The 24,351-nt window shown below is 38.0% G+C and overlaps 2 protein-coding genes across 3 annotated transcripts in view; one reads left to right on the forward strand and one right to left on the reverse strand.

Moving 5' to 3' along the window:
- Positions 1-11: 11 nt before the first annotated feature.
- LOC144652194 (epimerase family protein SDR39U1-like) lies at positions 12-4,334 on the reverse strand. Its single transcript, XM_078512208.1, has 6 exons — positions 4,179-4,334; positions 3,128-3,234; positions 2,341-2,423; positions 1,906-2,027; positions 1,195-1,410; positions 12-574 (listed from the first exon to the last, which is right to left on the reverse strand). Exons 1-6 carry the CDS (start codon positions 4,192-4,194, stop codon positions 234-236), a joined length of 885 nt encoding a protein of 294 aa, XP_078368334.1. The 5' UTR covers positions 4,195-4,334; the 3' UTR covers positions 12-233.
- Positions 4,335-4,463: 129 nt separating this feature from the next.
- LOC144649405 (protein fantom-like) overlaps positions 4,464-24,351 on the forward strand; it is a 35,192-nt gene continuing 15,304 nt past the window's right edge. For both annotated transcript variants that reach the window (XM_078508891.1, XM_078508892.1), the window contains exons 1-22: positions 4,464-4,763; positions 7,098-7,198; positions 7,489-7,532; positions 8,018-8,076; positions 8,218-8,315; positions 8,501-8,581; positions 10,036-10,106; positions 11,625-11,669; positions 16,488-16,535; positions 16,796-16,868; positions 17,160-17,230; positions 17,360-17,465; positions 18,110-18,184; positions 18,549-18,620; positions 18,979-19,052; positions 19,158-19,212; positions 19,509-19,593; positions 19,728-19,834; positions 20,138-20,188; positions 20,382-20,448; positions 20,712-20,830; positions 21,694-21,795. In XM_078508891.1, coding sequence (XP_078365017.1) covers positions 4,703-4,763; positions 7,098-7,198; positions 7,489-7,532; positions 8,018-8,076; positions 8,218-8,315; positions 8,501-8,581; positions 10,036-10,106; positions 11,625-11,669; positions 16,488-16,535; positions 16,796-16,868; positions 17,160-17,230; positions 17,360-17,465; positions 18,110-18,184; positions 18,549-18,620; positions 18,979-19,052; positions 19,158-19,212; positions 19,509-19,593; positions 19,728-19,834; positions 20,138-20,188; positions 20,382-20,448; positions 20,712-20,830; positions 21,694-21,795 — 1,665 coding nt within the window. In that variant the 5' untranslated portion in view covers positions 4,464-4,702. The remainder of the gene's footprint in view (positions 4,764-7,097; positions 7,199-7,488; positions 7,533-8,017; positions 8,077-8,217; positions 8,316-8,500; positions 8,582-10,035; positions 10,107-11,624; positions 11,670-16,487; positions 16,536-16,795; positions 16,869-17,159; positions 17,231-17,359; positions 17,466-18,109; positions 18,185-18,548; positions 18,621-18,978; positions 19,053-19,157; positions 19,213-19,508; positions 19,594-19,727; positions 19,835-20,137; positions 20,189-20,381; positions 20,449-20,711; positions 20,831-21,693; positions 21,796-24,351) is intronic.

Raw genomic sequence — 24,351 nt, forward strand, 5'->3', positions numbered from 1 at the left:
TCGTGAAATAATTTTCTATAACGGATCACTCTTTTATTAACAAAAGGCTGCAGGTCGAGTTGTATACCCGCCTCAACGTCAAGGTAAAGTCATAATTTCTGTGCACATTATGAAGAAAACCGCTTGTTATTTTAACAAACTCAGTATTCACTTCTTTCTACCAATGTCTCTTAATTGTAACTCAAAACTGGCTTAGTCCCGCTGTAATATAAACCTATGCACAAGAAACTATTTTATTTCACAATATCTGCCAGCGCTGATTTTAATTCTGGGAACTGATACTTGAAACCCAGCTCCAGTGTCCGTTTAGGAATAACTTTCTGTCCTTCCAAAAGCAGTTTTGCTCGCTGCTCACCAAATACAAAATTGATTACAAACGCGGGTGTAGGCAGAATGGCTGGCCTCCACAGTGCGCCTGCGTACTCTTTGGTAAAGCGCTGGTTTGTTACGATTTCCGGCGCAACTCCGTTCAATACACCTGTCACGTGATCGTTTTCAAGGGCGTGAACAATAATTCCAGTCATATCATCAATGTGAATCCAAGGAAAATACTGTTTGCCGCTCCCTATTATCCCTGGAAGGGAAAGACAAATGTGGCATTAAAATTATTCAAGGCTTCATTTAGCGTAGTACAGGCATAATAGAATCAAGCACCCTTTCAGACTCCTATGACCAAACAAAAACATTATGTACTGCGGCTTTGATTTTTTTTTTTTTTGCAATCTTCTTCGCGGTACGCCACTTAAATCAAGAAGGAAGAAAAACACTCAAACATCTTGAAAAAAATTCTCACTAAACAAACAAGCAGGTGATTCCTTTCCAAGCGCACGGAGCGAGTCTACATCTACATTTTTTATTAGGTGTATGAACGAACGTGCAAGCGAGCGCGCCTGAGGGGATACCCCCCACCCCCACCTCTTCTCATTTTTTTGCTCACTCGTTTGTACGTTCGTTCTTTCGCTACGCTCGCTTGGAAAGGAATTGACTGCTACGCAGGCTTATTTTTTCACTGCGTACCGGACACGACTTTGTAGAAATTACTCACTGCGATAGTCCTACACCTAAAATTGATATCCTCTTACACGCAGCGTACTAAGTAGCCACTCCTTTCAGTAATGTAGTGGGCTCGATGTGGTAGGGGGGCAGGGGAAGGAGGGATTGGGGATGTAGCTACAGCGAATTCCAGGAACTTACCTCCGAGACCAAGCCAGAAAGGCCAAATTGACTGCTGTATCATCCCTCCACTGCGGCCCAATACAACTCCAATCCTCAAGGTGACCAATCTTGTCTTGCAGTCCTCGGGAAGCTTCGCACTGCTCTCCCAATCATTACAAAGAGTTGTCAGTACATCAGCAGAGCTTGGAGGTGAGTCCTCAGTATACTCCACAGTGTCACTTGGCGGATAGTAACCTAAACAGAAAACACAAGGCAACGAAACAGTTGTCTCGTTTGCAGCCAGTTTTCCGGCTGCCACACAACTCAACGTTTCTTAATGAATGTTGCGTGACGTAACATGACGTGACGCCCTTTACTGGTCGGGATCCAATTTTATAGAATTTGCTAGGCATGTGTTTTTTTGCCCAAAAGGAAGGACCAACAGGTGAGGTACATGTATCTACAATAGATAGAAGTGCACTTTCTAAGAGGTTTAAACCTAAAGAGAGGTATTTTATCCACTTCAAGGGACTGACCTAAATGACATTTAACTTAGAGAAGAGTTCACAAAAGAAGGGAGCAAACAGAAAATGCATTTCCACCTTTGAGAAGTGACAAAGAAGTGCCAATGTGGTCAGTGAGCCAGGCACTAACTGCACATGCCAGTCTGCTTAGTTTCAAGAATGCTCTCACAAAAAATTGACATTTTGTAGTAAACATTAAAAACTATTATAACTTTAAAGGACTTACCAACAGCAGAGGAGGAAACAAAAACTTTTGGAGGATTTGTTGCATCTGCAATTTTTTTCGCTAAGGTACTAGTGGTTTCCAGGCGGCTGTGTCTTAATTCCTGTAAGAACTCTTCATTCCATCTATCACAGGGCAAACATAATTTAATTTTTCAAATGGACAAACTGAAAGTATACACCTTAAATATAAAACAGCTGTTATTATTTACAATCATAGTTCTTTTCAGGAAGAAAGCAATTTACTCTTCGTCTAAAAAGTTAGCTTAAAATCTTTTGAGCAAAGCCTCACTGCTTTAACTTGGTTTCCAGGAAGTCGATCTCAGCTGGAGTTCTACATGGCGATGCCATTTAGGTATAAAGATTTGCTCTTACTTTTTCAATAGCAAACAATTGTATACATTCTAATAGATTACATTACAACTATTTTGTTAATTACCTTTTGAGAGGATTGAGAATGTTTTCTCCTGCAAGATTTACAACAGCTTCACATTCTGGCAAAGGAGACTCTGAAATCTCATTCTGTTTGGAAGGGAAGACAAAATGTTGTCAACTCAACTATGTTATCATTATTATATTAATTACAATTAATGTAGGTTTCATTACCACAATATACTATTTTGCACAGAAAAAGAGAGTTAATTTACCCCCTTCTGTCCCAAACTGGAAATTTATGACACTGCAATTTTTCTCATGTACATATATTTTTTGCCATGCATTGATTCCTTTAAAAAATTTCAAAGCATTAATCCTCCCCTTCTTATGATACTGATCTCCATTCTCTTTTTGTTTTCTTATCAGCCATGTTTATTTTACAATCTAATTGATTCAGCAAAAATAATCATGGAAAAAATTACAGTTCCAAAGCTGTTAGGTCAAAGTCAATAAAGGCTAGTCGTATTTTCTTTTTCTTACAAGCCATAGTGATTAATACTTGAGTATTTGGCCAAAATAATATTCATGGAGAAAACAGACAGTTCCAATGCTGTTAGGAATGTTGAATTACAGATGAAGTCTTGTCTTGTAAAAAATATACAAATTGCAAATAAAGTTGAACTCCATTATTTCAATTCCCCATTATTTCAAACTAAAACCCATTTCCCTTGAATTTGCACTTCAGTCATTTACTCTCTGCTATTTCAAACTCCAGCTGTTTCGAACTATTTTCAGTTTCCACTGACAGTTCGAAATAACAAGGTTCGACTGTATCTGCTTTGAGCTCTGACCCAGGTTATTCTTCCAGGTGCCCGTGTTCTTGATATGATGGTGACCTCATGACCTTTGCGTTTCAAGGTGTCTACCAAAGCTTTGCCAATGAATCCTGTTCCTCCCCCTGAAAATACAAGGACCTTTTAAATTACAAATACCTGTAGACTGCTGGCTAAAAAGCCCCATTTCCGTCCCATTTTTCACATAAACTTTAGAACAATTAAATCAAACCAGGATATTTTTTTACATGTAAGCTTATCCCTAAAAAGATTTTAAGCATATCCTTGAATCAATGGTAGTTAATTGTAACACATGAAGGGGCAAATCCCACGACAAGAGGGCTCAGCTTGTGTAAATTCTTTATGGGGTTTGTTGCAGGGACTTGTCCCCTTATGTGTGGGGAAAGCCATAAGCCATGCAGCCCACACTGCCAGAGCTCATCCCAGTTTCCGTAGCATTAAGCGGCTAGGAATATTTCTACCTCCCCCCTGAATGGGATGCTATTCCATTGCAGGGTACCCCCCAGCATTATGTCGCCAGTACCCATTTATACACCTGGGTGGAGAGGAGGGATGGGGGTTTTTGGGGGGGGGGGGTGTGTGTTTGAAGGGGGGGGTAAGGTTTTATTTTTTTTTTTTGGGAAAGGGGGGGAAACCCCCCCCCCCCCCCCCCCCCCCCCCCCCGAGGCACTACGAGGGTTGAGTGTCTTGCCCAAGAAGATAACACAGTCCTAACCATTAGGCCACCCCACCTCACATTTACTCGTGTGAGTGACCTTAAAACATTAGGATGACACAATTGCCATCCTTAGGAAGTGAGTGGGTCAGGGACCGGGGAGAGGGTGGTGAGTTTGAACAAAAAAAGAACAAACAAACAAAGAACATCCCTTTTTGCAGGAAAGCCTAATTCATTTGGCCTAAATTGCTACCAGAAATACTGTAACTAAACCATTCTAGCCAAATTTAAAGGTGGATCTTAAACCTCCAAATTCTTGAACCAAAACTGATCAAGGTGAGAGCATCCCTCTGACATCCGAAAGCTACGATATTACGTAATTGCAAAACACACCTACAAGAACTCTCATGTTTTCTTTCCGTGAGAAGACTGCTTCGAAGGATTGCTTTTACGATGTTCAAGGCCAGTTTCTGCCTTGTAACAAAAAGTATATATAAACGGAGACTTATAAACCTTCGATGTACAGCCAAGTTGTCGCCGCCGTGCGAGAGTGAGCGAGAGTGCGGGAAATGTTCTTTTCCTTTCTTGGCCGACAAAGCCTGGGGATGACAATCCAGAATGAGCATGCTCAAATGAAACCGCATTCTCCAATACTGCATATTCAGCGGGAAACGAGGGGCCCTGGGACGAGAGTGTTTTGTTTCAAAATGGCCGCCGTTATGTGTAAAGTTGTTTATTCCTGAAGTTTTGGGTTTTACTGCACAATACGTGAGTGATTTAGCGAGGAATAGTTACACCTTGCATTTTTGGACCCACCATTAAGTTATGATGAGCACAAACCTCCCAAGAAGATGGAAAAAACGCAAGTGTAACCGGCTTCGTGTGTCTTGATACAGCTGATAATTTTTCATCTTGGTATGCCAGTTTCTTCCTCAGCCATGGACGGACCTCCCTCGTTCTCCGTAGCTGAGGACGGAGGTATTTATATAACTAAATAATGTTCCCCAAATTTTCCTCTCGTTGCGTACATTTGATTGCAAACGCTGGTGTATAAGTGAAATTTCTTTGTAAACAGCTACATTGTATTACTGCAAAATTAGTAGCAAAATCCGATCACAATAATATTATTATTTACCCATGATCCAGCTTAGGATGGAAGCTGCCGGTTTCGCTCCCAATAGATTTCGCACCGTCCGAGTTCGCTCCCACCTTATACCGCGTTCGCACCCAGTGTGACCGAGTTCGCTCCCTAGTATGAAGGAAGTATGACCGAGTTCGCTCCTAATAAAAACCGAGTTCCCATGCAATAACTTTGTTTGAAGTTAATACCAAATCACACTTTGAACATAAACGATAATTTCTAGACGATTTCTATAAGCTTAACTTAAATTCAGTTGAGCGTACGCTAGCATATTGAAATTGTAGTTTGTGATTCTAAGGTTTTACTACCTTATTCTGTGTTTGAAAGATAAAACTTGTAACACTTCTTCCTCTTATACTCTGCTTTAGTTCCTTATACTCCTCTTCGACAAACTGAACTGCATTAAGCTGGCTGTTAGGCTTCTATCGTAAACATGGTCGCCATATTGAATACGAAACAGTGGAACCCAGGCTTTCATGAGACTGAAAGCTTAAGTACACTCCCGATAACTCGAACCTTCAAGGGAAATAAAAAAGGGTTCGAGTTATCGGGAGTTCGAATTATCGGGAGTTGAAAACAAATTACCGCAAATAAGGAAAAAAATGACCTGAAGGGAAACGAAAGTTGTTTTGAGTTAGCGGAAGATTCGAGTTATCGAGGGTTCGAGTTACCGAGGGTAAAATTACAGTAAATGTATAACGGAAATCCAGGGGAAATCGATTTTGGTTCGAGTTAGCACGTTCGAGTTAGCGAGGGTTCGAGTTATCGGGAGTAGACTGTATTTTCTTTCAATGAATTAAACTTTCTAGATACCAAAGCGAATGAATTAAAAGATGAATCAAATTGCCCCCGCGTTAGCATTGAAATTCTCGTATAAACCAAAAGAACGAAAAAAATCCCGCCTTCGCAAACTTGGCCCTTTTCTTGAGCCTAAAAGCTGAAGTTTTCCCTCTGATTTACTAGTAGTAGAACCTTAGCTCGTCTGAAAGCTAAATTTCTCAAGCTTTGTTATCATAATAGATTCTTAAGCGTTCGCGGACTTTTATTGATGTAAAGTTTTATTTAAAACACCCACTTAGCTCGTTTGAGTGTGTTTACTCAAAACTATAAAATATCACCTTTGCTTGACACAAAAGCTTTATTCAAAATGCGCTTGCCTTTATTGCGTTGAAGCACATAAAACAGAAGAACTACAAAATCAGTTGCGACCTTTTGACCGCCACGTTAAATTCACACTGACACTTTTTAACCAACATCCCAGAGTGATTTACTCAAAACTTTTAAAAGGTTTGATTGAAATGCGCGTGTCGCGCGTGCCTTAGCAATGAAACACAGAAGCAATATAATGAAAAAAAAATCTCACCTTCGCTCGACACAAAAGCTTTATTCAAAACGCGCTTGCCTTTAAATAGTTGAAGCACATAAAACAGAAGAACGCCTGAATCAGTTAAGAGCTTTTTGAGTGCCACGTTTATTTTCATTCTGACAACTTTGAAAATCAAAATTCTAGAGTGATTTACTCAAAACTCTAAATAGGTTAGTTTAAAACGCGCGTGCCTTAGCAATGAAACACAGGCAGTATAATGAAAAAAAATCTCACCTTCGCTAGACACAAAAGCTTTATTTAGCAATGAAACACAGAAGCAGCATAATGAAAAAAAATCTCACCTTCGCGCTTGCCTTAAAGAGTTGAAGCGCATAAAACAGAAGAACGCCAGAAGGCTCGAAAAAGTTAGATACGAACTCGAAAAGGGTGGGTGCGAACTCGGTCATACTAGGGAGCGAACTCGGTCACACTAGGGAGCGAACTCGGTCACACAGGGTGCGAACGCGGTATAAGGTGGGAGCGAACTCGGACGGTGCGAATTCGATTGGGAGCGAAACCGGTAGAATTCTGTTCGTGACCAGAGAATATTTCAGTTTTTTCTGACTTGATTTGCAATTGACTTCTTTTTTTATTTTTCATATAAAATAACACCTAACAAGCAAAGATTGTACAAAATTAAATTCATTAAGCTTATCTAACGATAACTATACACATTCATTTTAAAAAAAGCTTCAGTCGTCACAACTATATGAACAATCAGGCCTAACATTTGTTGTTAGCCACTTATGCATTTGTGCTATGACTGCAGACAAACTGTGCATGTTTCTGTTATTTACACGTATAGATGGAAGGCCATTTAGTGAGATTTATGCACGCCAGTTAATCTCCAAGATAAGTAGAGAGGAACTTGAAGACAAATATCTGAGACTCCAGGAAGATAACCAGGTATGCTTGATCGTAAATTGCTTTTTCTCGCTGAAGTTGAAGTAAGGGTCGACCCCTTACTCATATATCATACCAGGTAAAAAAAGTTTTAAGGATCTTTAAAGATCTCATTCACAAGGATGCCTACTGGGGATCAGAGCTGTGCTCTAGCAGAGCCTGGGTGCCACAGGCGACTTACTGTTGCCTTTCGGCGACTTGTATAACTTTGCTATCATGAAAACTTTTAAGAGCTGGGCACCCAAGATTTCTTAGGGGGCCACAAACAATTTGCTTTGATTCTTTATTGACAGGAATTGAAGAAATATGCAAGAAAGCAGGAGGAGAAAATCAAAAAGTATTTTACATTGTGTTTAATATGTATTTCCAACAATTACGTTTATGATACAGGTGTTATACCTCCAGGGTGCATTCTGTGTACATGCCATGCCAAAGATACGCCACAGGATTTTAAAGGTCTATACCAGCTGTCCATGGTCCTTTATTATTCATACCCAAAATAAGTCATCTGTACGCCAGTTAAAAGGTGCCGACTGCGATCGTACGCCAGTGCACTAGCCTGCGAAAAAACAGCCGCCTCTCACGCTCCGATCCGCCCACTGCAAGATTTTTAAATCCATGTCAAAGATCTTTGGCGTGACCTGGGTAGAATGCAGCCTGGTTATACCTACATGTTCATGTACATTATAATGTAACCCAAAAAGCATGTAATGTGTACTTACATGTACAATGTAACTGATGGAAAGCATTCTTCATACAGTAAAAATTATGCTCTTAGTGAAATTATTGTATGAATAATAATTTTTCTTCATTGGTTATAAGAATGGCAACCAAACTGCTTCGATTGGTCCATGACAAGAAGAGGGAGGCTGCAGAAGGAGGTACATCTATGATTTAAAAAATATGATATTTTCTGTTGAACTAAAGGGGGTGGTAAAATTCACTAGACAGTCCGTGGATTGAACCAGTAATTTGGACTAAAAGGCAAAAGCGTAACTGACTTGTTGCCCCCTTAATTTTAGCTTCTGCTGTAAGAGATGTGGACACAAATGAGAAGATAGCTGATCTTGAAACTAAAATTGTAGAGCTAGAAAAACAGAATGCTGGATTAAAAAATAAGGTAAGCTTTGTTATGTTGTATGCCAACAGAAAATCTTTTGGCTGTTGAAACAAAGTTTTTTTTAATGGTTAGAATGATAGCAAAATTTGTTTCAATAGTAAACTTAAAAGCATGACTTGAGAGTTTCAGCCCACTACTTTCAACCAAGAATTTGATTGACTGTGCAAACTGATGTCTCTTTTTAGCTGACAGTTGCTAAACAACAGCTTCAGACTCAAGGGAAGCGTGCCACCCCTTATGACCATGTTAAACCTCGAGTTCAAACAGTAAGTAAACATCAGCCACTGTAAACTGAAGGCTAACAACTGCTTACTGTAGTTCTTCATACTGATGAGTGTGACTGAGTGTGTAAATCATTTGATTGCTGTACCTTGATTGAATGGAAAGATGAGTGATTGGTGCTTAAGTGTTACTGTATTCTTATTTTTTTGTTGATCCAGATCAGGATTTATGATCCAAGATCACTCCAATCATGATTCATCTTATGAACTAATGAATCCACTAGAAAAGGATATATTCATCAGAACATGTGCCCTTGATGTATCATGATCCAAGTGATTTTGAATCATTTATTCTGATCCAGATCATACTAAAGGAAAGCACCCTTTTTACCGAATGGTAATGAGGTATTAAAAATGACTTACGATTTCCCTCACTTGCTCACTCGCTCACTCACTCACCTCATTCTGATATCAAACTGCAATCAATTTATGCATAATGGAATAATAATAATAATAATAATAATAATAATGACCCGGAGAAAAACCCTCGGAGCAAGGACGAGAACCAACAACAAACTCAACCCACATATGGTACCGGGCCGGAATCGAACCCGGGCCACATTGGTGGGAGGCGAGCGCTCTCACCACTGCGCCACCCCTGCTCCCCCAAACGGTAAACGTGCTGACAGAAAGGTTCTTTAAATGCATTCAGCACATGTCAATCAAAAACAAATTATTCTCCAACCGCATACCCAGGGTCTCTCTTCAAGGGAACGAGGTTGATTATTTACAGAAGAAATTTTCCTAAATGCGAAAGGGATCAAAGGTTATTACACGTTATTTTGGTGGTAAAAAAAATCGCTCTTAAGCCTGAGAGCACAAGCTATCAATGACCCATTCACGTAACTCCCATAAAAAAGAACAGATTCAAAGAGGGTCATGAAGTGAAATTGTGACTTACTGATAGCAGGTTCGAGATACATGCAGCTTCGCTTGCCATGTGACGTGATTTAATAAATGTTTCAGCTCACTGGAAAAAACACGAGTTCAAGCACGTTTTTGTTTCACATCACTTGATCTCGTGTCACGTCATCTGTTTTTCATTTTTTTGGGGCAAGCAGAAACACGGCGTGCTCAGGTGCATCTTTCTCTCAAAAATAACGCTTGTCGCTGCGCAGTACGTATATAATATACATGCTGGCAGAAAATTAATTTAATACGCAATTCAGCGCATCCTAGACAGTTAAAAACATATTCAAAGGTTACACTTTATTTTGGTGGTGAAAACAGAATTTGCGCTACGAGGCCAGAGAGCGCAAAGCATCAGCGACCCATTGACGCAACTCCCATAAACAGCAACAGCAAAAAAAGGAAAAAGAAAAATGTAGTGAGACCGTTACACTATTGAACGCTTAATTGGGAAAAAAAAGCGAAGGACGGCACCTCATCGAATTACCATGAGGTTGCTCAAAGGGCCTTTGATTTATTTCATTTTTCAGGGTATTCATGCCAGATCTCCATCTGGAAACCGTCTCAAGAAGGATTTAAGAGTTCAGGGCCATGACATTAAGTAAGTGAATCTAATGTCAAATCTTATTTTAATCATCTTCAGTATAATTATTTTAATAGATGCAAGCCTGGTCAATGAACATAGCATTTTGAAAAATGTTCAGGGGGTAAACATTCATTATGAACACTCGCGGGGCTGAAGATATTTAAATGTCATTGTGAAATTGTAATAATAATTATCAAAATGTGAGGGTTATCACCATCTTTTAACTGCTCATTTATTGTGAATACTGAAAAGGACAAATTTTTCCCTCCGCAACTTCCCCTCCGCAACAGCAAACAATGTTCTAAAATTCTGGATCACTGGAAAAACACTAAACATTTGAGTTTCTTTTTGTGATGTTTCTAATAAACATATAATGAGGAAAATCAAAAACCTATTAGGCACAGAAAAGAATTTCAGAATTCAGAGCATTTTGAGAATGAAATTTAAAAACAAAAAACACCATTTTCTCTGTTCCCCTCCACAACAGTCCTTTTTTGAGACTCCGCGATCTAAATAATGTATTTTCGAAAAAAGCAGGGCAGCAGCAAAGAAAGCTTTCTTCAAGACTTAATTAAACCCTGAATAAATAATCAGAAGTAACAGATAAATACCTATTAAACCACAACAATAAAAGTATCTCCAAATTTCCCCTCCGCAACAGACGGAATACTGTGGAATGACCCAATATCAAGATTATTAAGTACCGTAATGATTCGATTTAGCGCCCGGGGCGCTTATTTACTTTTGGCACCTCGAGGGAGGGCGCTTATTCGAGACAGGGCGCTTATTCGGGACAGGGCGCTTATTTAATTTCTTGAGAAACAACCAAATGTATCTAACAATAACAGAAACTGTAACAGTTAGAAATTGTTTAAAGTTCAGTTACTTTTAAAATAATTGTTCATTTTAGCAGTAAATATATACATGAACTGTACGGCGAACGGTCAGGAGTTAGTCTAGTTGACGTCAATGACTTCAGTATGGGCAGTTATCCACAATAGGGGCACTTATTAGAATAGGGGTGCTTATAAGAACGGGGGCACTAAATAGAATGGGGGCGCTTATTGGAATAGGGGCGCTTATTTACAAAAACACATTCGAACGGGGGCGTTTATTCGACGGAAGGGGGCGCTTATTTGAAGGAGGGCGCTAAATTGAATCATTACGGTATATGAGATTGAGAACTTTCAAAGGGAAAGTTCAGTAAGCCATTCATCAGGAATATTTATTTTAAGGTTAACATTTTCTCCACCCTGCACAAGTCACTTCTCGTTTTGTGGTTAAAGTCAGGTTTTGGTTAGAAATTTGAAAAACCACTGATATTTACATGTTTAATCCAGACTGTGATAATGAATTTTATGGTACACGAAAATGAAAGTCAAACTTAAAAGTCAGATCGTTTCAATAACATTGCACTGCATGTTAACATAACGGTTTCCTTATCTCAACTCACTTCCCCTTTATATTAAAATCATGATCAATCCTATGATACAATGTACCCACACACAATGTAATGTTAACTTTTTTGTTCAGACCTGGATCAAGTCGAGTTCCACCTCCACTGTTACCTCAACCAAGGTAAAAAATATCAATCAACTTGTACCTGTGTTGTAGCTACATGTTCATAATTGTATTTTTATTATCTGTCATTAATGCAGTACCGTATTTACTTGAATAAGCACCGCCCCTGAATAAGTGGCGCCCTCAAATAACAGTCGTTAATTTTGGACCAAAAAGTTAATAAACACTGCCACCAAATAAGTGCCGCAGTCCTGATGCGACGCTTATTCAGGAAATTCTATTTAACTAAAAACAGCACTACAAAGCAACGTTAAAATAAACTTGGACATTTCTTCACATAAAAAGCAATGTTTTGCAGTTCAAAGTTTTTGCTCGCCCGTTAGTTTTTCTAGCCAACATTCATTCAATAATTATGTAGTTCTGTAAATGTTGTGAAGGGCACGATCTTTGCCAAAACAGCTAGTATACCTGCCAACTTTTTCTTAGTCAAGGCGTGAGATTTTTATCCTGAAAGTGCCAGGATTTCTGAAGATGATAAGACCATGTCCGAAGTTTTCCGAAGATGTCCAAAGTGTTCCGAAAAGACATTCCGAACATATCCCGATCCCAGTGCGTGGATGTGTTTTGCTAAACACGACCTTGTTCCCAATGCTTTTCTTGTCAAAACTTTTAGATTTCGGGGAAAGTATTGTCATTTATTTGTTTTACATGGAGTTTTTGTTTCTCACATTGGCTTGAGTTTACATATTTTTGGAAAGTGTGTCTTACAGGTTATGGTTGTAATGACCTGTAATAACTCACATTTTTGACTAGGCGTGAGAAATTGGTTTGTAAGCATGAGTAATGGCGAGAGATCGAAGTTTTCAACTCGCAGGCGTGAGACTCATGCCTAAGCTGTGAGAGTTGGCAGGTATAAGCTAGCGCCAGTTCTCTCTTTAGATAGAGACAAAGACTGACAATCAAAAGATGCTATTTTCAATTACTGTAAAAGATTGGATTATTTGTGGCGTGCAAATTTTAAATAAGCAGCACCCTCAAATAAGGGCCACCCTCGAATAAGGCACGAAAAATTTAATAAGCGCCATGGCGCTCATTCCAGTGAATACGGTATTTTGTTAATACAGGTAACTTCACCTACATGTAAATTTTCTTTTAAGTAGTAACAGTTGTACTATATTCTTCATGTCACATAAAATTATATTGCTATTATATGTAAATAACTTGATTGCAATTTAACTAAACTTATGCCTTCACTATCAATTTGCAGTTTAAAGTCCCACACTCAGGATGTAATAGTAGTTTTATTTATGACATCCTGGATGTGTTACTCTTTAGACTGTGACATAAATCACAAATGGAGTACAGTAATATCCACCACCTCCCAGTAAACACAATCAACTAGCATTACTTTTATGTTTACCCTAGAGGTCTGAACTTATACCCAGTATCCTTGTACCCAGTTTATAGTTACATGTACCTTTGTGACCTGAAAGTTTTATATTTTTTGGAACCCATCCTAGAGCAAACTTAGACAGTATAAAAACAGTCTGCTGTTTATATTAGAAGTATTTGTATTTTATGTAGTCAGTACTAGTATTTGATTTATGTAGTTTTTGTATACAGTACTTTCGAGTGACTTTGAAGATATGTTTAGCCAATTTCAAAGTTACGCCGTAAATTCGAGATTAAATTAAATTTAAATGTGTGTATGTGTTGTATGGTGGCCGAGAACTGCCAATCGAAAAATCCTGGTTTTGGAGGATTTTTTTTATTATTTTAATAATTTTTTTCATTTTGATTTGAATTATTTTTCCTTTTTCTTTTCAATTCGTTTTTATTTTCAATTTTAAATTAAAGACGAGTGAAAGTAAAATCAATTGAAATCCAAATAAAAATCAAATAAAATCAAAGTAAAATGAAATCGAATCAAAAATTTAAAGCAAAGTGAAGGCGAAACTGAAATGAAATGAAAAACAAAACTAGTGGCAGCGCTCGGCCATACGAAAATTTAATTTAATTTTCAAAGCAAGTGAAAATAATTTTTCGCATGGCCGGGCGCTGCCACTACCAGCGTGCCTTGCGAGATTGAATCTTCCATTGATAATGGCGGACGGCCGTATGTCACGTATGGCAATGTGGATCCATGATGAAAATCTAAAGGAAGCTATGTCCCAATATGTTCAGCAAGGTTTTAAAAGATCTAAAATCTTGGATTTTTTAAGACGTGATTTTCCACAATGCCCGGGTAGTATCCGTAGCCTTGAGAGGAGGCCTCGTCACTTCGAAATTTTAAGCTGCAATGGCCTTGGAATTGATGATTTTATGAAGGCTGTCCAGAACGAGTTAAAAGGCCCCAGGTAGCCATTAGGTTACAGAGCACTGCATAGGAAGATCAGACAGGAATATGGGCTTAATTTTACGAGAGACCACGTGCATACTGATAATGTAATGGGCAAAGGTGTTTGAGGCTTGTGCGATTCTTATCCACGTGCGATAGTCGTCTTAGAGCTTTGCGCTAAAGAGTGTGTCTTTTAGGGATCTGTCATTTTGTATGAAATAATTGGAGGATTTTCAATATTTCGTGAATTAATGGCTACTATTTTTGCATAAGTATTTGCAGCTGTATTTGTTTCAAGTTGAGCACTGATGGTTGATATTGCGTGACGAAAGGCGAGATTTGCTTGTTTTGTTTATGTTTAAGGGCGAGATCCCTGTCCTTAATTTTAGCCTCTGAGAGGGTGGCATTGTCTTGCCTGAACTAAACCGTATAGTAGCAGCATATCGAGCATATACAACACGAAAACAGTCAACTTACGTCCGTGAGATTTTAAATCTAATCATGTAGTGACAGATTGACAAGGAAGGTAAAACCAAAACATCGAGCTCAAGAGACAAAGCGCTCGATCAAATTAATGCATGAAGCATGACCTTTACAACACAGAATCGGCTCTCTAAACCAACTTTTGGTTTTCTCAAAGTAAAGCTACAACAGTCTCTGGCGAAGAAGGACAAAGATAACTATGTCCGTAATAATGTACAATATATCTTTGAATAGTAAGCTTAATAATTATGCAATTTATTATCAACATCTTCCGAAAATGTTGATTATTTAGTTTGTCCTTCCTGAGCGAATAGAAATGAGCCAAAACACAAGCCAACCATATGGCAAATTGCAGAGCTCTACAAACAGGAAACCGTGGAGACAGATGACCTCTAAAGATTTGCTAGGCTACAGGCTCTATTCAACTTATATAGTGCCCCTCAGAAACAAATGAGAAGCAAAAAGGTAAAAAAAAATATAAAACGGCAGTACAACTGTCACCATCGTAGGAGTCATGAAAGACTGTCTCCACCAGTTTAACAATGACAATAAAGTTTGTCATAGCCATCCACAGAGTGGACCCAGTTGGCCCCTGGTCGTGAAGTTTCCTTTTAACTCGTTTTCGACAACCTTTACCCAACGCAGCCAACGGCAGTAAAAAAGTGACGAGGCCTCCTCTCAAGGCTACGGATACTACCCAAGCATTGTGGAAAATCACGTCTCAAAAAATCCAACATTTTAGATCTTTTAAAACCTTGCTAAACATATTGGGACATAGCTTCCTTTAGATTATCATCATGGATCCACATTGCCATAAGTGACATACGGCCGTCCGCCATTTTGGAAGATTCAATCTCGCAAGGCACGCTGGTAGTGGCAGCACTCGGCCATGGGAAAAATTATTTTCACTTTGCTTTGAAAATTAAATTAAATTTTCGTATGGCCGAGCGCTGCCACTAGTTTTGTTTTTCATTTCATTTCAGTTTCACCTTATTTTTCACCTTATTTTTTTATTTTCAATTTAAAATTGAAAAGAAAAAAGAAAAAATAATTCAAATCAAAATGAAAAAAAATTATTAAAATAATAAAAAAATCCTCCAAAACCAGGATTTTTCGATTGGCAGTTCTCGGCCACCATAGTGTTGTAGTATAAAATAAATTTCAGGTCTAATTGGTTTCAAACTAGTTTAATTTGTATGTTTCTTTTAAGAATTATGTTAATACATCTGAAACAAAGGGGAATGCAAATCAAACTAGTTCAAAATTATTTTGACCTGAAATTCATTTTAAACTATGACAACATACACAACATATGTATGCTGACAATAATATTGTTACTAAAAGCATGCTTACAGTGTGTCTATGACGCTAACTGTTTCATCTAATTCAAACCCACAACTGGCTTTTCATTGTCCTGACAAAGTCATTCATGTGTAAAATAGGGCCTACGTCATTTGCAACCATACTGTACATGTACCGGTTTATGACAACTGTAAGCAAAAATCACACCTTCAAAAAAAATACCATCAGATTATTCTGATCAATTGGCTTTTCTAATGCCAACAATAAAATAATGTTGACCACTTTAAAAAATTAAACCCACTGAAAGTAAATTCTATGAAAGTTACTGAGTTAAATTTATTTTAATTAGCAAATAATAATAAAATTATTAAAATACTGGTTACAGGTAATTACAAATAATTGTTAATTGTAGACTGTATAATGTCATGGTTTTAGTTTATCTTTAGTTTAAATTTTTCAAACCAGTTGAAATTTAATTTTTCAGTGTCTCAAATCCATTATAAATCATAATCTGAAACAATGGGAAATAAAAATCAAACTGGTTTGATATGTTATCTTCCTCCACTTTGGCTCATCATTTCAGTGTTGGTTTCGTTAGCAACTGTCCAAGCACCTGGGGTGCTTGAACATGGTGCGTCGACCCTTTGTAGCAAAGCTTCGTTAAAAGAAGTAATTACTGAAACCAATCTGTTATTGCATGTACATGCACTAAGTGATACTAAAATAATATAATTGACTGTTTCCCTTTCAAGATATGGGCACAGTCTACTTGAGGAGGCCAGACTTGAAAAGAGGGAGCTGTAAGATGCATTTTATTTTATTGATAGTTAATTGATAAACTTCCAACATCACTAGAACAAGAATCATTGCAATGTGGATCTTTGAAAATTAGACATTTTTAATTAATGAATAAGTTACTCATAGAAATATTCAAATCAATGCTATGGCACATGAACTAATAAGACAGACAAATTTAAAAAAAGTGAAAAGCTTGATGTTGTTTGCATTGCATTTTACTTTTTATATGTTAAGTTATTGAAAAATGTTTTTTTTTTTTAAGGGAAGAACTTATTGCTCAACTTCAAGATCAAATTCAGTTACTGGATGAGGATGGAGCACAATTAAGGGATCAGGTATTAATAAAACCAGTTAAGATATGAACAAAAACCATATATTTGCATAATTTACAATTTTTACATGCAGTTATGTACACTCTTTAGTCAGTCTCTCTACTACATGTAAATATGGACAAACACAGTTTTAACAGAATCTACACAGTGAGTACTACATGTATTAAGACACTACACATGTATAAGTTACAAGTATCTGTGCAGGGTATACTATAGTAAAAGACTAACACAAGTTGTGTCTTTGGACATATACATACGTACAACTGCAATAATCTTTGGATCTGTGTTCTACAGATGAGACAAAATCAACTTCGCCATGAAGATGAGATCATGAGATTGAAAGAACAGTTATCAGATGCACAAAGGTTTGTACTTTGCTAACCAATAGAAGTAAAATAGCAATTGTCATCTTACATCATAACCTAAAAAGTTTGTTAATCTTTATTTGGTTAAATTAACAAGTTAAAGCACAGTTTTTTTGTTTTCTGGATTAGATCTAATATTCAGGAAAACGTGGACTTGATAAAACTTCAGAGGGAAATGAAGGAAAAAGCAACGAAGTTTGAAGCTCTGCAGGTCAAATATTTGAATCTTGAAGAGGTAAGTATGATATTTTGATATCAAAGCAAAGCAAAGTCCAGTTACATACATAACAAGCCACAAATAGGTGCAAGCAGCCAGCCAGCAGTGGTTTGTCGCCACGTTATGAAAGTTGTGAGAGCGGCATATTGATAATGCATTTATGCGGTTCCAAGTGTCAGTGTATTAGCTGATAATATCCTGGGGTACTTGTTCAAATGACTGTTTTATTATAAGGAAGCAAGAAATGAGGAGGCAAGCGTGGCCGAGTGGTTTAGGGCGCTGGTGTTGTAATCCGGAGGTCACCGGTTCGAGGCCTGCCCCTGCCACTAGCTGGATTTGTTTCTCGGTTGTCCCGAGTTCAAATCCTCGACTACGCTTTGTATATAGCCAACTGGTCTGCCTCCTGCCAGTTGGGGTTTTTAACCTTGTTATGTTCATTTATAAATTATTTGTTTCCTCTGTTTCAGTGGCATGCCTGTAAACTAGCTATCTCGTTGAGATATGAAGCTAAGTGCATGACCACTATAAACACATATTTTTTTTTTTTTAACTCAAAAACTCAGTCACGTTTGGAACAGTTGCCTTACGTAATTAATCGAAGTACATGTAGGTGTTATTTATTAATCTGTGTTTTAATGTTTTGCGCTTGTTCTTCTGCTAAGAATCTCGCCAAAGTCAAAGCAAGCCACACACAAGTTCTCGAGGATATGGAGAAACTTAACGAGCAAATAAAACAGGTAACATTAGAACCAATGCGATAACGTAAAAAAACTTTTTATCCCGAGCAAAGAAGCGATTGACTCAATTTTCAAGGTCTTGATAATGAAGGGAAGTTAACGTGACAAAGAGAGAGAAAATAATACTTTTGATGCTGATCGACCTTGGGTCTATAGCTGTATAGTACAATGGAAGGGAATTAAGAAGAACACCGCATTGGCCGCATTTGAGTCCATTCCAGCGTTTAACCAACCTAGCGCTTAATGTGTTGTTGGTCCTCTATACTCCAAGGTGTTTTCCCTGTTATCTCTTAAATTCTGACTAGAGAACTATCTTTCATTTAAGTTTTTAAATTAATATACTAGTACTGTGTAATTCGTACAGGAACAAACAAAGAATTTTGTGTTGAAGAACGATCTGAAGACTGGGGGAATAGCATCAAAATCTTTATCAGAGGTAAGAACATTGTCAAGCTGCTCTTTTTCAAAAATAAAGTTTTGATAAGTCTTTCGTTAACTGACATAATTGTATTTTAACAACATTTTACTACTGAAAACGCTTTTTATGAATGTGTACAAAGAATTTTATTTTCCCTGCATTTAAAAAGAGTCAATTACATTAACAGAAAAAAAAATCAATAATGTCAATTGACACTTACAGAAACTGAAATATACATTGTACACGTGCATGTAGTCAAAGATATCAAAAGCCCATTTACACAGTGCATTTTCGGGATTTCCGCTACGATTTTTGCCGCACTCGCGCTGCAACTAGTTTAATACATTTTTTTCTTCCCCAAAAAATGCTGTTGTAGCAACTTCAAATGATTGGAGATCTGAAAGCAGAGAATGCAATCTTGAAAGAAGCAAATGAAAACTTAGTAAACAGGTAAGAGAATTTTTGTTTGTAACAATTTTGAGTGGAGTAGTAATTTTCTGAACTTAGAAAGCTGTGTAATTTGATTCATGTTTTTTCTTCTGTTCCTTTCTCTAGTGCTTTTGATGCAGAAAGGGAGAGACAACATAGGGCAAAGTACAGACAAATGGAGGTAAGAAGAAACGAGCAATAATGACACACTTTATCGTCCTAGTTTTAATCCAGCCAGGAGATAGAGAGTCTTTTCTATACAAATTTCTAATTTTTTTTTAACTTTCAAACACCTAGTATGAAATCTCATTGAAAAGCCATTGGCCCCAATTTTTGCAGTGTTCCTTATTTTCGCCAATCATGCTTGTTTCACCACAATCTTAGAAAGAGGCACGAAGCACGCCCAATTTCTACAAAGGCCTCCTTCAATATTTATATTGCATAAGTCTGTTAGTTAACACTCTTTATTGTTTATAGGTGGAGATGGAACAGTTAAGGGCCACTTTACATTCAGACTTACAAGAGAAGAATGACATTCTTGACAAACTAACAGGCGAAAGGGGTGAGGCAAACGTTTCTATTGAAGGCCACTATCCTGGGTGTTTGACAGTTTTTGACACCCAAGGTAGAGGGCCAAAAGTTTATGGCCTAAACCGTGTTGTGTCTTTTAATCTGTATCATGCACGCTTTTTACAGAGTCCGCTGAAAAGCTGCAGTCGGAGCTCCGTGAATTGAGGGTTCAACATTACACATTGAAAGAACAGCATGATGACTTGAAAGAAAAGATGAAATTCTTCACTAAGGTAATTTACGGGTATGCCACTATAATTATAAATACAGTGACAGACAAAAAAGTTGGGAACAGAAAAAAGCTCCCGCCAATGTTGTGATTTCTGCTGTACAATGTAAGTTACATGTATGTCACATCCTCGGAGACCCAGGGGCAGTTAGTGGGGCGAAACGAAGGAAAACCGGGCAGAAATCGTAGCGACGAAAGTTTTCAATGAAAACTTTCGTCGCTACGATTCCTTCGTTTCGCCCCACTAACTGCCCCTGGGTCTCCGAGGATGAAGCAAATATAATCATACTCCTTTTTTTCTTTGCAGGAAAGTGCGGTAGATTTTCAGGAAATCGAGGAGGCCCTTGTTTTGATCAAAGTAAGTCGGCTGTTGAATTTTTAGAATATTTACATTCCTAAGCGTTTCATATACAATTTTTTTCACCATTGCATTCCATTTTTCCATTGCTACGCGCGGCTGTACCATACTGCAAATGCAGGATTACTAGATTCTCACTTGCCGGTTAATTTAAAGCTCGTGTTTTATTTTTGTTGTGTTTTCTTCTCAACAGCATAGGAAAGAAAAAGGTAGCCAGGACCTGGATTTCTTAGAAAAGGTCGATGACGAGAAAAGCAAAGGTATAAGTATTATGCAATGTGTATTTTAGCAAATGTTCGTTTTCTAGAATGGTCATTTGCTTCATGGAGTAATTTAACATGCTAATCAGATGCTTAACCGGACTAACGAATTTTGGTTAGAATTGGTTTTGATTAAATTCCTGGTTACTCATGTTCTTTAATATAATTATATAAGGTTACATTTGTTACTATTATTTTAATTATGTGTGGCTTACACAATGTGTTAACCACATCTAGTCAACGGTGCGAATATTTTGTTGTAGATCTGAAACGGCAAGTACAGGAATTACAGGCATCGCATGCGGATACCATTAACGAACTGGAGAAAACGAGAAACATGTTGATAATCCAACACAAGATTAACAAAGATTACCAGACAGAGGTGAGCCGAAAAAGGTGTTAAGAGGAAATCCGCCAGGACTTCGAGTAGTTACTGGACAAAATTATGTACCAAAACTATTTACACCTGATTGCAAGCTTTTTTGTTACTGCTTCAAATATCTTATCGAAAGAAATCTTTTCTAACAACACCAAACATCGAAAACAAATAATATTTCGAAGTTCCGCTGAATTCCACTGAATCGCTTAAGACGAATTTACAAAATGGCTACACGTGAGATTTTGCCTATACCTTGTGAACTTTGAAATTCATTTTCTCAGACTCTGATAAGAAATTGTTGTTGGTGTTATCACGGATAATTACTTACATCTTTACCTTTTATTAAGGGTAGGAAATAACGCAATAGGATTTAAATTATTCTGGTACTTGATTTTTGTCCAACTTTAATAAATATTACTCGACTTCCTAGTGGATTCCGTCTTAATACTATTGACTGGCCGAGCTTAATAACATGGTCACAGTCAATGCACTTTGCTTCCAGGAATTTTTTTGGGCTGCAAAACAAGGCGGCAAAAATGAACGGGCGTCTGAGCTAGAGGGAAACTAGGGAAAAGTGAAGCCGATCCCAGTTTCTCTATAACTCGGCTGCACGTCTTCTCAACAGATAACGTGTAACTCAACGGATGTTACACATGTTACAGACTATTTTGCAAGTTAGCAGTGATGAAGAAGAAATGAAGCTAAGACTACCATCCACGAACTGCGTGCACTGCGACGCATAGAGTAGTCTTTATTTTATTTTATTTTGTCTGCCAGTATTCCGTCCTTCTTTTCTTGTTTTTATGTTCATAAGCAAGCACGCAGGTTAACCCGAAATCATGAAACGTTACTCTTTCCTTATTAAGGTTGAACGAGTGACCAAGAAGATGAGCGAGGATAAAAAGGAATATGACCTGAAGATGCAAGAGTACGCACAACTACTGGATATCAGAGCTGACAGAATACGAGTAAGTAATTCTACCACTCATCGTTTGATCAAGTCGGTCAGTGTCTACTGCTGTTGCTGTTTTCGTTGTGGTTGCTATTATTGTATGCTTGTTGCCATGACTTTATTGGTTGCTATCAGCTGTGTTATGACTCAAAGAGAGTCGATCAGCCTAAAAGTGTTGCTTCTTTTGTTTTAAGTTAGCCTCCTCCAAAGGAAACTCCCTTTGTTACGGAAGAGAGAGTGGGACCGAGTAAAATCAAAGGCTCTATGAGCAAAGTCGTGAATGTGGTATATTATAAACTGATAGCCCAGAATTAGCCAAAATAAATTTTAAATGTCTGCTGACAAACAACATTTTTTGTAATTGTCTATGAAATCTGTTAACATATGTCACAGTTGAGTCATGTTTAAAATTCTAGCTGGTAAGTGATAAATAACCCCATATGCATATTCTAACTGAAAACTAACCATCCAGTAGTCCATCGAGGCCTTCTAGCTAAGCAGCTAAGAAGTGAAGATTATTTCAGAGCTTAAAATAATTAATGCTGAGAGAGACACGTAAAGTGGTAACAAGATATGAGGTACCTTAAGATGCTGTGAAGCTGGTAATGGAAAGAAGCTAGGGATTTTTTTCCACCAAACTGTTTCACATTTGCTAAAGGGTTCTTTAATTAATAACCAGGTAGCTCAGCCATTTTATACAGGACAGTGGTATTATTCGACATACATTTTTCTCTGTGAAGAATGGCAGACACTGTGACAGAAGGCAAATAATTAAAAGAAACTAACAGATGCCTCATACATGTGACTTCTAAGAATTGAAATTGGCAGGAAACAGTAAAGCCAACATAATTTATTATCAATTTAGAGGCGTGATACATGTAACAAATGAAAACTGCTGCTTATTTCTTTTTCTGGTATCTTTACTTGCAACCAAAAAGTTTACTTTACCCCTTTACATGCCACGAAAATCATCAATGCATTTTAATCAGCCTTATTAATTCATTTTTAAATAATCTCTATACATTGCCAGCCATCTTGCAAAGATTTGGTGGCCATGTTGGATTAAAGGATCTGAACCTTAAAGCTTGTTTATCTTTTACTCTTTGTTTTCAGCAGTCAATAACAATAACTCCAAATATTTTATTTTTCAAGCTGTACAGTCTGCTAAAAGTCAATTTATAGAGAGCAGTATTCACTGTTTGTGAAAAATATATGAGAGTAAATTTGAAATAAAATTCTTTTTCTGATCATGTGTTTCATACAACGTTACGGCAGGAGGATGTTCATTCCAGCCCACACCTCTTGACAGCCTAGCCCCATGCAGAGTTCAGTGATGTGTTGTATTGCAGGATATTGTTTTGGCGAATCTATAAAATAATTCAAAATTCTATGTGCCTTGTTAAAATAAATCTGTAGGACAACACGTACAACAAACCATCTAAGTGTAAGCAATTTGTTATTTATCAGCATGACATGCAACCAGGTTCCTTTTTGGCTGAGATAAGGGGGGGAGGCATAGGACATGTACAGAAATCGACCTTAAGGTTACTATTGTTATATTAGTGGCTATTACATTTTAGCGCTTTTAGTGAGTTGGGCGAAAATCGCTTAATTTAGTACTTGCTAAAATTTGTCTTGGTCAAATTTCAAGTACCCCGGTACCTCCCCGGTACCCCCTTCCCGAACGTATACAAAACATGGACCCGGGTCCATGGACCACCCCTGTGGACCCGGTCCATGGACCACCCCTGTGGACCACCCCTAATTTTGGAAAGAAAATCAAAGTGTAGAATGGGGACAGGGTATGAATTGACGGCAGGTACTAAAACACAAAACAACGAAATGAAACCACATAAACGAAATGACCAAAACCAAATTAGCGAAACCACTGAAACGACCAAAACGAAACCGCCGAAACGGTTGAAACAAGCGAAACGAAACATAATCACTGAAACCATTACCATTAGCGAGAGCTAACCGTAAACAGGCTAACCTGAGTGTTATTCAGGCTAACCGAAGTGCTATTGAGGCTAACCAGAGTGCTAATTAGGCTAATAAGATCACAATATTGTTAAAAACTGTGTAGCGCTTATTAGGCTAAGTTAGGCTAACTGGAGTGGCCAATCGGAGTGGAAGGCATGGAAGGTGCTCTCCGGTTTATAGCCTGAATAGCACTCCGGTTAGCCTAACTAGGACTCCGGTTAGCCTAGCTAGGACTCCGGTTAGTCTGTTTACGGTTAGCTGGTAAAGGTTTTGCTTGTTTCGGTGACTTTGTCACTCGTTTCAGCTGTTTCAGTTGTTTCGGCGGTTTCGTTTTGGTGGTTTAGCTTGTTTTGGTCGTTTCGTTTTGGTGGTTTCATTTCAATGTTTTGGGTATTGGTACCTGCCGTCAATTTATACCCTGTCCCCATTCTACACTTTGATTTTCTTTTGAAAATTAGGGGTGGTCCACAGGGGTGGTCCATGGACCGGGTCCACAAGGTGGTCCATGGACCGGGTCCACAGGGGTGGTCCATGGACCCGGGTCCATGTTTTGTATACGTCCCCCCTTCCCACCCTAATGGAACACAAA

Source organism: Oculina patagonica, chromosome 4, assembly GCF_052425735.1.
Source record: "Oculina patagonica isolate OP01 chromosome 4, crgOcupat, whole genome shotgun sequence".
Taxonomy (NCBI): domain Eukaryota; kingdom Metazoa; phylum Cnidaria; class Anthozoa; order Scleractinia; family Oculinidae; genus Oculina; species Oculina patagonica.

Coding starts and splice junctions, on each gene's coding strand:
- LOC144652194 (XM_078512208.1), bottom strand. Junction 2,028..2,340: donor ATTCTCAATCCTCTCAAAAG/GTAATTAACAAA, acceptor GCCCTGTGATAG/ATGGAATGAAGAGTTCTTAC. Junction 1,411..1,905: donor TGTTTCCTCCTCTGCTGTTG/GTAAGTCCTTTA, acceptor TTTTCTGTTTAG/GTTACTATCCGCCAAGTGAC.